Raw genomic sequence first — 13,053 nt, 5'->3', positions numbered from 1 at the left:
ACCCACACACACACACACACACACACACACACAAATATGCACGGCGCACACCAGGGAATTCACTAAGACGCACACATTCTTCTATATCGCGTGTGTATGAATTTCTTTGCCTTCTGCAGCCCGAGGCTGATTTATTACACAAATTAAAATTTCTGACAAGGGAAATCAAAGAAAAATTAAATAAAATAAAAACAGTTTCTACTCTATCAATCTCTGACAAAACAGCAAAACACAAATAAACCCATGCGTTCATGCAGTTTAATGCGTACACAAAAACCCACACATATATGCGCACACAGCATACTGTATGCAGGCTACATTGTATGTGGGAGTAAATAGCTGCTTGTCAAATCAAAGCTATTCAAGAAGCTCACTGATGAAGGATTGCATTCACTAACTTCAGCACTGAGGGAAAACATTTTGTACTACATAGATGGAGCTTGTAAGCAGTATGTTCAAGTCTGCTGATAGTGGATTTTAATAATGATACACAATATTATTGTACATGTGTGAGTCACTATACAACTGGAGTTGTTTTATCACTGCAAACATTTCCAGTGTGCCATTGAAATGATATATATATTTACACCAAGCAAGTGTAATATTATATTGTAACTGTTTTCTATTGAAGTGTGACAATTATAGTAAACTTCTATTGATATAGTAAATTATATGAGATTATAAGAGTTGTAAGGGTTACAAATGTAATGCAGTTCATGCTATAAATGTATAGTCTATTTCAATTCTTGTAGGTTTCAAAACACCACTGAATTTAAAGGTGTGGCACTAAGCAAGTTCACAGAAACAACAGCGCAAATGTCCCCACCTGTGTCTTTAAAAAAACAAAAACTTTATATAGACAGACAGATAAAAGATGGACATTGAAGTTTGATTATAACATGAAAGTTATACTAATCACCAAATTTATGGCCAAAATAAGCAAGTTTCTAATGACTTTACAGTCAAGTACTTTTAAGTTTGAAAAGTGAAAGAGGAGATCGAACAACAACATATTTCAGGGTGGGACTAAAACCAAAATGAATTATTTAATTTAATAGGGAAGCCCATTTCAGTGACATTGTAGTTCAGTTAAATCTAATTTAGAAATAAGCTATATCCTTATTACATAGCTATAATGCTATCCACCTGTTAAGATCAAACACTAGCGATTCTGTTGGTCAGGCTTTGAATGTCATGTAGTGATGTGGATCTTGGTTTTAAAGCTTATATAAAATGCCCAGCAAGTTTCTTTTCCATTATTAAGCAGATAGTCTTTCGTTATGATAGTGTATAGTTCATTCTCAATTTTCTTCCTGAATTTCTTCTTCTTTGGGTACGTTTACTAATGTACCCATTACAAAATCTATTGACATTAAGGGGCAATTCTTTGCAAACAGCATTATACAGCAAATTTAGGAGCTGCATGCATTTCCACTACTTCTGACTCCAAAAGTGCTCAGTGGCACTGGACAGAATGGGAGAAAGGCCAGAAAACAGAAAAAATGCAGAGTGCAATCTCTCTTCAACAAGTGAACAGCAGTGTGATCGCTCCATTCTCTGTAAACCATCAGGACTTGTGATTATAGCCTGGACGTAGAGGCGAGCGGTTTGGTGTCAGGGAGCATTGCGGCACACGCACTGCCAATTTATGAACACACGCTTTGTGTCTGAACACAAAGACCTGAGCAAGCAATTTCCTCACTGACCTGACAGCAGCAATTTCACATCAGCCTCTGTCTTACCACCCTTTCTTCTATGCTCTCACTCGCACACATACACTTCCTTCTAGACATGCTAATGGCACCAAATTGGCCCTGCCATTATGGTCATATTAAGTTTAAATTAGCTCCAAATGACATTGAAATTATTTTCTAAATGACTTGAATCTGACTTCTGCCACGATCTCCTGTCTCCCATGGCAACTGGAGAAAGGAGCTCTGACTGTTCATTTGCATTTCATTGCCAAAATAAAGTAAAAAAATCACAACATCAGGTGACAATGAAGGCAGGTGAGCCACCAGAGGGAAGGGAACAGAAGAACAGAGAAGAAAGAGACAGAGAGCATGTCTGTGGGGTTCATGAAGCATGACACCCCATGCTGCTACGCTGGGTTACTTCCACCACTGGTGGTAACTTTCACTGCAGACTAATCTTTATAATAAAATCTCTCAACTTCAATTTAAAGGTAAGTGCATAAAAATTCCAGCCACATTATTTCTTGATTTTTTTCATGCTTTATACTAGACCACTCTGAACAAAAACACAGTAAAAGATGAAGGAAAAAAATGAAATGATGAAGAAAACAAAAGAATGAGTAACCAAAAGCTGTGTGTTAGTCTTACAGATGATCCCAGATGGTCCACACACATGCCTATCCATGCACTGGTCACACGTCATCCCAGATGCCCCAACCCTGCAACGGCATTGGCCCGTGACAGGGTCACATGGTCCGGGCAACGCACCCCACAAGGAACACTTACACTCCTCACAGTGGCTGCCTGGTATCCTTGGGTTACCGTGGTAACCAGTGGCACACCTAAATGAGGTGATCACACAGAGAGAGAGTATTCAAAACTAACCAAATTTTAACATATATGTAAAAAGTTATCACAAATTATTTCACCAGCAAAATACACACAGTGGGATCCCAAGGTCTGAGACATTTTCATGTAAACCTCAAGTGCGTGTCATTAAAGCAAAATTTAGGCATAGCACATTCTAAATATTCAAATTTTGCTCATTGTAATTATCATGAAAAAAAAATTGTCTTAAAAATAAAATTAACTTAAAAAAAATTTGAAGGAAACTCCCAGTTCTTGACACTTGACAGCCATCTTGACAGCATTTCTATATAGTTCTATCAGGCTATAACTTTATCTAAATAAACAGGAAGATCTCAAATGTGTGCACACATCAGTGCAAACAATTGGCAATGCATTTCCAGGTTTGCCTGGTATGAAGTTGAAGATTGGCTCTTTGGGGATGGATATGGGGCAACCGCCACTATCTTCTTTCCATATAATGTCTCTTAAAACTATCACTGGTCGACTCAGATTTTTGGATTCCACTTTACATCAACTCGTATTCCTTGTATTGTTCTTTGCATTTAAATAGCCATGCAGTCCACATTAAAAGCCGATGATTTCTAAACTTCTATGCTTGTGAATTTCTCTGTATGTGTCTGACCTCTCACAGTGTTTGCCCTCATATCCTTCAGGACAGGCAGTGCAGCGGTAGTCATCAAACCCCTCTGCTACACAGGTGGGACTGAAACTGGATATGAAAAGAGATTTTTCACAGACATTACAAAAAGGATGGAGAGGAGAGAGGACAAAAAAGATAAAATGTGCATACAATGATAGATTAATATTGTTTAGAGCTTGTAATCATAAGCTGCAAGAAATTTTACTTATTCTGTGGGTTGGTAAGGGGGCAGGCGCAGGGTTTACAGTCATCAGGAGAACCTCGGACCACGCCGTAGAATCCCGGTGCACAGCGTTCACACCGATCACCCTCTGTGTTGTCTTGACAGTTCTACCAACACAAATGCGCACACATAAAAATAATACTATGTATGTATGCGAAGGCACTCTATTTACCTTTAGTCATTCTCCAACTCCCCCATGACTCTAACCTACTCCAATATGTGGGTGCAAAAATATCCATCATCCACCACCCAGAAATTCCTGGTGTGTGCTGGGATGGGAAATAAATACAGAATGTCACACTGAGCATAATGAAGACAACTTTAAGATACACACTCACACACAGAAGAAGAAAACTCACGTTGCCTGTCCAGAAAGCTTTTCATCTCTAAAATCAACAAATTTTCTAATTAAATTAACAGAAATTAACCTACACTCCCATTTGGACATTATTTTTGGAAATCACCCCTGGCACGATAAAAAGCGAGACACCAAATTTGCTTGAGCAAGATGATAAAACATTTTTTGGAATCACTTACAGGCATTTGTGGGCTAATGGGAATCTATTCAAGTGCATGTAGACTTTAAAAAAGATCTACTGTGTTTTAGATGCTTTAATAAAGAAGAAATCTGTATATCTCTTAAGCTGTGTACAGTCTCCTGTGTTTTTCAAGTTGACAATGAATAATTGAAAAGATGACAGACTGGGTCACCCGTCATTACCTCCTTCATTACTGACAAAACAACACTGAAGAGGCTTGTTTTTTGGTGAGTGAGATAATTATCCTGGCACCGCTGTTCGAGTTTCACCAATACCAGAGAAGTAGAAATAATAGTAGCATACCTCCCTGCTGTCACTTCAGTTTTTGGTGCTAACAACAGCCTTTTCGAACACTTTTGTGCTTAGCTTTGAGGTGGACACTTTAGAGACTCTCAGTGAAATGTTTGACAACATGTTGACAGATGGGTCATTTCACTCTAAATCTCTTCAATGTCAAGAGCCGGCCGTCTCTTTGATTTGCTTTTTCTAGAGGGAAAGATGAACACAGTCCTTTTTATTTATCAGCAAAATTATCCCAGCCTAGGGAAAATTATCCTGGAGCTGGCTGGAGCCTATTCCAGCTGTCTTAGGGCCCTAAAACAGCTGGGATAGGCCCCCCCCACCCGCAACCCTGAAAAGGGTACGCGGAACAGAATGGATCTATCTTTACATACGTATACACTCACCAGCCACTTTGTCAGGTATGCCTGTTCAACTGGGCATAAATGCTAAGATTTAATCAGCCAATCCCATAGCATCAACTCAATGCAACTAGGTATGTAGACATGGTCAAAATGACCTGGTGAAGTCTAAACTGAGCTTCAGAATGGGGAAGAAAGATGAATTAAGTAACTTTGAAATTACGATGGTTGCTGGTTTTGATTCGCTTTGATGGTCTGAGTATTTTAGAAACTGCTGAGGCTTACACCTGTCTGAAAACAGAAAATATCCAGTGATCAGCAGTTCTCTGGGTGAAAATGCCTTGTTGATGAGGACAGTGGCCATGCTGCTTCAAGGTGATAGGAAGCAACAAGAACTCAAATCACCACTCATTCAATCAAAGGTTTGCAGAAGAGCATCTCTGAAGGCACAACACATTGAGACTTAAAGTAAATGGGTTAAGGAATCACAGAAACACATTGGGTGCCACACTAATCACCTAAGAACAGAAGACTGAAACTATAAGGATTGAAACATGTTGTCAGGTCTGATGAGTCTCAATTACTGATGTGACATTTAGACGTTAGGGTCAGAATTTGGCATAAACAGCACGAAAGCATGGATCCATCCTGCTTCATGTCAGCAGTTCTGACTGATGGTTTTGGTGTGTTGGTCTGCCATGTTCTGAGAACATGCCATGTCACAAATGAGGTCACTGTACTCACAAGACCTCCACAGTCACCGGATCTCAGTCCAGTAGATTAAGCTCTGGGATGGGGTGGAATGGGAGATTTGTATCATGGATGTGCAGCTGACAAATCTGCAGCAACTGCAAGGTGATGTTGCAATAAGGATTAAAAACTCAGAAAAATATTGAATGTCTGAGTCAAAGAATTAAGAGCGTTCTGAAGGGAAAAGAGGTCTCGCCCGGTACTAGCAAGTTGTAACTAATAGAAGTGTACAGTGAGTGTAGATTGCTCTGAATCTCTGTGGGAAATCATTACTCGCTTCCTTCACCACCTACAGTTGCTGAGCCAGTACAAGCTTTTGCACTGGTGAACTTTTATCTAAGACAGACTGTTTCTGAAAAGAAATATAGCTGGTCACACATAATAATGCATGGTTTTTGGCCTCAGTCCCACTCCTGCATGATGAGGTGCTGTGAGACGAAGAGCAACCAGCTACAGTAGCTGCTAGCCGACAGGTGCGATCTCATACGTCACCGACTTTAATAAGCTTCCTTTTTCAAGAGCAGGCCATCTGAAATACTAATTTTCCTCGCAGGATTTCACTCTTGCTGTTGTTCGGATAGCCTCAAGGGTACAACAACACACAGAGACATAAATATATCTAAAATATTTTCATATCCACAGATGTTTCTGTTTATTTTGTAGTTTATTTTTAGCTATGCTTGTTATAAAAGTCTCACACACACACACGGACACTGTGTCTATTCCTTCTTGTATTCTGGTACATCTCATGACAAAATACGCCATGTTTTTTATATAAATATAGAGTAAATCTGTACATTATGTGCAGACTGTAGGCACTTAGAACACACAACAAAATACCCCCTATTCCACCTCCACCCTCAAACACTCACTGTGAGCTCAATCATATTAACGCACACAATTTAAACGGCAATACATATTGTACACAAACACGCACCTCTCTCTTTCATATCCCCAGGGTCCTGTCCTATGTGTTCGAATTGTTTGTTATAAATAGGAACTTCAATCAGTACAACAGGAAGTCGCCTCTTAACGAGGCAAGTCATTTCCATTAACTTCCTGTGTTCCTCGTTACCGCTAATTACCACAGAAACAAACTCGTTTAGCATTTTCAATTTAGCCCGCTCGGTTAGAAAATGCTAATGATGCTGCTGTTATGGAGAGCAAGATAGAAACGGGCAAGGAACAAAACGTCTGGAAGGCAGAGAGGGACCAAAAATGAAACGCAGAGGAAGAGGGTGTGAAGTAGTAAAAAAAAAAAGAGAGAGAGAGAGAGAGAGAAAAACAAATTGGTAAAACCAGAGAAACCAAAGAGGTGAGAAGGAGAATGAGAGGAGGTGTTAAGGAGGATTGGGGGAAAAGAAAAATGAAAAAGCTAGAAACAAAAGACTGGAAAGAAGATGGAAGAAGACAGGAATAAATATATAACTAGGGAAAGGAGAACAGGAATTTAGGGGATGTGAATGGGGTGAAAAAATATAAATTGGAGGAGTGGCAGAAGGAGGAACAACACAAGGAATGCAGAAGAAAGGCAGAGATGAAAGTCATGGAAGAAAATGGAAAAACTGAAAAAAAATTAGACAGTAAAAGAAACTGAAAATTGGGGGGGATAAAAAGAGTCTACTACAGTACATAACCACACACTTAAGTTGGGATATTAAGCTGAGCATGGACAAAATTTGTATAATTACTTGATTCTTTCATCCATGAATTTATGGTGAATGTTTAGGACTTGTGGTTTAAATCCATATTTGGAAGGGAATTATTGTTCCTTTAAGAATGAAAGCAGTAAAATGTTCCTTTAAAATGACAGTGGGCAACAAATACATGGATGCATTACAACCTAAACAAATTGGAATGAAAACACTGTTTTAGCTGACTCTTTCAGTTGTCCTGTGTGTATGTCCTTAAGCATGTCAAGCAAACTTTTCAGAACAAAAATTGAGCTGCACTGGACACAAACCTGAGGCATAAACATGCTCTGGGATGACAGCCAGCTGCCATGAACAGTTGCAAGTAAGATGCAAAAGGGTATACAGGGCTCCATGAGAATTCAACCACCCCCGTATGTTTGGAAAGCTGTTAATATTACATTTAGCATTCTACCATTCAAGTACGATTCATTTTTACATTAATGTACTTCATCACTTTACCCAAACATACTTTTAGTAGTGATAAATGGAGAGTCAGGGTACTCGGTGTAGTACACAATATTTACAGTATCACCCAGATTGGACTAAAATGTATTTTAATACTTAATAAGACTAATGGTTACTAATTGTAAATTAGTACTTTCACAGAAAAGTGGCCAAGGTGCTAATTCTGACATGATGCCAACACGTTAAAGGTGTCATTAGATTAACAGAAATGGAGAACATGTAAGAAATGAAGTAAGAAGTTGTAACTTCAACAAACCAATGATTCCATTAATTTGCAGGCTGAGTATAACCTGTCAAAGCAGGTGATTGGGAACAGAGTATCAAAACAGTAGCTGTTTAAGTCAAACGGTTTGTCTGTGTGCACTCGTTTCTTGTCACGTCAGTGTTGTAGATAAGTTACATTAAAATCTGAAAGTGAAAGATAAGGTTTTAGATTTTTATGAGCAAATTTGCAGAAATACTGGGAATTTCTGACTACATGATGAACAAAAATGTATATGTAAAATGTATCCGAGTAAATAATACTGAAATTAACAAAATAAGGTTTTAAAAAAACTCTTTGGTTTCACAATGAGTAGGGCATGCATATGAGCATGTGTATTTTCACAGAGGTATGCTGATCGGTCCAGCAACACACTATGCAGTTCCCTAATCTAACATAGGTAAATAAAACACAGCTTGAGCAACTAAACCCTTTTAAATAAATATTGAACATCTATTTACAGCAAGCCATGGATAATAGCTAACTACATAAACCAATAATTCTATCAATACTGCCCTAGATGATGTTATAAACCACCTTTGATGGCTCACACTAGATTAAAAATACAACAGCGACTTCCTTACGACTCACAAAAATCAGTGTAGAGTAGTTGCAAAGACCACTTTCAAATGCAAGGATTCCACAGGTCGCTCGATGGTACCCAGCCTGTCTCCAAATGATCACGGTCTTACTCAGACTGCAACTTGAGAAAGTGTTTTTTAATGCAGACAGACTGCCAACAGGTTACAATCGAAGCTAGTATGCACCGATGAGTTTAACTCGTCTGCAACACATCTCTTTGTAATAGGATTCATTTTGTCATTTTGCAGCTAAATCGCAATCCTGCACCAACTATGTCACTTTATGTGGAGGAATTTCTGAAAATCTACCACAGTTAATCAGAAACGCATGCAATGCAATTCTTAAATTCAATCACAAACAGATAGGAGTCTGACTGTCTTATGCCCTTAGATTGCTAAAGTCAGTCTGATGGCAACTGACCACTCGCAGACCTGGTCCCCATCACTGAAGCAACCATTTCAAAGGCAAATAGATTATATGTTTATTACACAAAGTTGCAATAACTTTGGTCTCCAACCACTGTTTTCTCTCATACAGCCATAACTTTATATACAGTAACTATTTGTAACTAATAGCCCTAACTTGAAAAAATATTCAGACATAACTTTGGGTGAGATCCAGAGAAGAGGAAATTACATAAAATATGAGAAAGCTGGAGGTCGTTAATTATTGCAGGGCTAATTACAGTACCAGACATCCTTTCCAACACACACTTGCACACCTATATGGCACCCTCATCCACCTCTTTTCTCCAGAAACTGCTCAGCATATGGCTCTAGGATGGTCTCCAGCGGCAGAATGCGCACACACACACACACACACACACACACACACACACACACACACACACACACACACACACACACACACACACTTACCTGGCATATGGATGTCTCAGGGTCACAAGAGGAGGAGTGCCCACTGCACTGACACTGAACACAGCTGGCCATGCCTGTAGCCGTGGGCACTCTGGACGCTGGAGCAGATGCCAGGAAACCGCTGCGAAGACGGTAGAATCCTGCAGCACACTCCTGCACGGAGAGATAATGGGAGCAGAGATTTAGATCAGAGACAAAGATTAAAAATAGAAGTAGACTTTTACAGGTTTGATGGGGGTGCGTTCCCACGGTAACATCAAACTGTGCCTGGCACTGGAACACACTCACATAATAATCCCCAATCATTACTTCTCTGGGCAGTTGTTGACCGCTCTCTTTTTTTTCCCCGCACACAAAGGTGTCTCCCTTCAGTAACTTTTGAACACACCCACACACCCTCATGTACCTGCCAAATGCACACACACACACAAAAGTACATCCATTCATACACACATGCAAGGTAACTCTCTCTTCCTCTCTCTCCTGCTCAGTAATAATTAATGGAGTCCATTTAAAGAGCCATCTGTTCCCTGTGCTAGCACTAAACGCCTGTTTAAAAATACTTTATTAACAACGTCGGCAGCTACAAATAGAAATGGCCATCTGTCAGCTAAGCCCTCAACAACCTGAACATTTTAAGTTTAGATGCCATTTTTAATAGTATCTGTAGCTTTTAAGTTATTTTTTTCCAGAAAACATGTGCTCTGCACACCTAATAAAATCCAACAAAGTGAAACAGAAGTTGAAGAACACAGTTAAAAGTTTGCAGGAAGACCTTGTATACCTTTAAGATTAACACAATAATGCCTAAACGACTTTCGGGCACAGCTGCCTAGCAGAATTAGCCAGAACTGTCGTGTCAGTGTATCATAAGCTGTGTCTTCAAAATCCTCATTAGACTAAAGATTGAGTCACAGCTATAAGATTTCTGTGGCTTAAGCAAAGGAGCTGGATGCAGCTGAAAGTCATTTGCTCGGACAAAATCGCAACTGAGTGGAGGAGATGCTCAGTGAGGCTTAATCCTGACTAACCAAAGTAAAAGAATAAAAAACAGAATAGAAAAACAGGAGGGTCTGAAAGGCACTGAGAGGCTTAAAATGCTGAACTAAATGTAAATTGGAAACTTTTGAGTACTGAAAGCCATGTCTGTGCGCCCATCCCCCCCCCCCCCCCCATTCTTTCTCATTGTGTGAGAAGCAGGGAAAAAAAAACTAATTCTTCTGAGCTCTGAAGGAAGCAGCCAGTTCAGCTCACTCTGTGATTAATGTTGAACTTTTATTAATTTAAACAGTTTTTCTTGTGATTTTTTTTGTAAGAATCTCACACTATCGTACTTTTATTGTCTTTTTTCACTCATTTTAATGTTGCGTGCTTTTTTTTCAACTGCACTCAATTAATTTTAACACACAACTCATATTGGGTTACAGGACCCAGCTAAAAAATGTGGCATTCCCAGGCAGAAGCAAAAAGAAAGAACAATCTAATATCTCCACTCATCTGTCCAAAGGACATCGTTCCATAAGTCTTTTGGTTTGTTCAGATACTTTGCAAACCATGCTGCCTCATTTTAGGGAGATGTTCTCAAGTCTTTTCTATATGAGATGGTCTCCAAGTTTCACCTGTTTTTAAATTTAAAATGATGAATTAAAACAAAACAAAAAAACAAAAACACAACAGTTACTTGCAAATACTATGGAGCATCTGTAAGCTGTATGGTAAATGGCCTGTATTTGTATAGCGCTTTACTAGTCCCTAAGGACCCCAAATCGCTTTACATATCCAGTCATCCACCCATTCACAGACACATTCACACACTGGTGATGGCAAGCTACATTGTAGCCACAGCCACCCTGCAGCGCACTGACAGAGGCGAGGCTGCCGGACACTGGCGCCACCGGTCCCTCTGACCACCACCAGTAGACAAGGGGTGAAGTGTCTTGCCCAAGGACACAACGACCGAGACTGTCCAAGCTGGGGCTCGAACCGGCAACCTTCCGATTACAAGGCGAACTCCCAACTCTTGAGCCACGATCGCTACGATATTTACTGAGCTGCTTTTACAAGACTTTTGCAGATACTTGCTCTTCAGATGTGTGATGTCATGTGTGAATGCATGCATGTATTTCATTGTGTCCCCACCTCACAGGAAAGTCCAGAGTATCCAATTGGACAATCACAGTTCTCTATCTGGTGGGCTTTCTCGCTTTCTTTGGTTGGTATGCCCTCCTCGGCCACTGTCAGACTGATCTCTGAAATACTGGGAGAAAAGAAAAAAAAAAACAAAAAACAAAAACCCAAGAATCTTTGAAGTTATTAGTTTAATGAACAAAACTCCAAAAAAGTAAAGTAAAAAAATAGATTTTTAAAAAATTGCATTATTGCACCTGAAGACTTTTACTAAAGTAATGTTTATTTAGCTATTGTCCCAATGTGTGGAGATGCAGGATTAAGTTGTGGGGTGTGTGTGTGTGTGTGTGTGTGTGTGTGTGTGTGTGTGTGTGTGTGTGTGTGTGTTTTACCGGCTTTGTCTCATCAAGTTGCCGTGCGATGCCTTAATCAGGATGTAGTCCACATAGAACAAAATGTCCATGAAGTCCTCTCGAGTCATAGTCCGACCATCTGCAAATTTCCACTCATGCTGCACGCGCACACACACACACACGCGCACACGCACACACGATGAACAATCAACATTATCACTGCACTCAGTTTAAGAATCCCTGTTTGCATGGAGTAAAATAAACAATTAATTTTAAAAAGCCTAAGTTACTCCTACAGTATTTACTTCTACTGCTGCTACTACTACTATAAATTTCCTTATCACCTCTAAACCATTACTGTACCTCTGTCATGTCAATCTCATGGCGGGTGAGCTGACCAATCTGGAGTCCTGTTATGTGGCGTGTCATCACCATGTTGTGGTTAGGACCACCTTTAATAATGACCTGAGGCTCATAGGAGGAAGGACCAGTTTCTTCTCTGGCCTCATAGTACACAGCATATTTCAGCTGCCCCCCATATGCTGTGATCTTAAGAGAAACAATGACACAAAACAATCACCAACATTGTACTTATTAGATTTTTGAGCATTATTTTTGAGATTCTCTATGAATATCTTGCCGTTTTGTCTTACATACATGCAAAACAATGGATCTGTACGCAATATATGGACGTACATTATTCTAATGAATGGCAGGTGTGACATCAGTTTTGCAATTATATTTGGAAAGACATTCATTCATGATGTTTGTTAGCGTCTATCACTATACACTCTATCTTGTAAACACCACAGTAAAATCCAAGATAATACGAACAATAAAAAACAAAAAAAACACTGATATTTTCTACCATAGAGCCTTTGAACTGCTCAGGCAGTTTCCAGTAGTAGGGTTCAGACAGAGCTGAGGTGATAAGTTCTGCATGAACGATGATCTCAGGATGTTGGAAGCTAACTCCTGTTCTCGTCTCCACGGCGTTGGATTTATCCACCAAGGGGAGCACCGTCTGCTCCGGCTTCAGTGTTAACTGGGATACACAACCATGACAATATTAATGCAGTGGCCTGTGGAACCCAGCAGAATAACTCCAAAAGATATCGTTCAAGAGAATAATCCTGTTTTCTGTTCATACTGTTAGGGTACCTGATTGTACTGTTTATTAGAAAATTAAATAGCATAATACAAGTACTTAGAATATGTACAACAGTTACTTTCAATGGCATAAGCCTAACGAATGTGAACGTGTTAAAATCTTTCTAACGAGCAGTGAAGGAGTCTGTGTTCAGCAGCAATTTCATTACGTAGCCTCTAGTATAC

General features: G+C 39.6%; 1 protein-coding gene across 10 annotated transcripts in view; it reads right to left on the bottom strand.

Moving 5' to 3' along the window:
- Positions 1-13,053, bottom strand: part of lama2 (laminin, alpha 2) — a 204,217-nt gene that overhangs the window by 52,856 nt on the left and 138,308 nt on the right. For 7 of the 10 annotated variants that reach the window (XM_019345952.2, XM_019345948.2, XM_019345950.2 and 4 more), the window contains 8 exons: positions 12,587-12,763; positions 12,082-12,267; positions 11,758-11,876; positions 11,378-11,495; positions 9,239-9,391; positions 3,410-3,534; positions 3,187-3,273; positions 2,343-2,536 (listed from right to left, as the gene is read on the bottom strand). In XM_019345952.2, coding sequence (XP_019201497.1) covers positions 2,343-2,536; positions 3,187-3,273; positions 3,410-3,534; positions 9,239-9,391; positions 11,378-11,495; positions 11,758-11,876; positions 12,082-12,267; positions 12,587-12,763 — 1,159 coding nt within the window. The remainder of the gene's footprint in view (positions 1-2,342; positions 2,537-3,186; positions 3,274-3,409; positions 3,535-9,238; positions 9,392-11,377; positions 11,496-11,757; positions 11,877-12,081; positions 12,268-12,586; positions 12,764-13,053) is intronic. The other 3 variants (XM_019345953.2, XM_013272011.3, XM_019345956.2) reach the window with 1 other exon arrangement.

The sequence above is a fragment of the Oreochromis niloticus genome, linkage group LG15 (assembly GCF_001858045.2).
Source record: "Oreochromis niloticus isolate F11D_XX linkage group LG15, O_niloticus_UMD_NMBU, whole genome shotgun sequence".
Classification (NCBI taxonomy): Eukaryota; Metazoa; Chordata; class Actinopteri; order Cichliformes; family Cichlidae; genus Oreochromis; species Oreochromis niloticus.
Note: the sequence above shows the minus strand (reverse complement) of the source record. Positions and strands in the feature narration are given on the sequence as shown.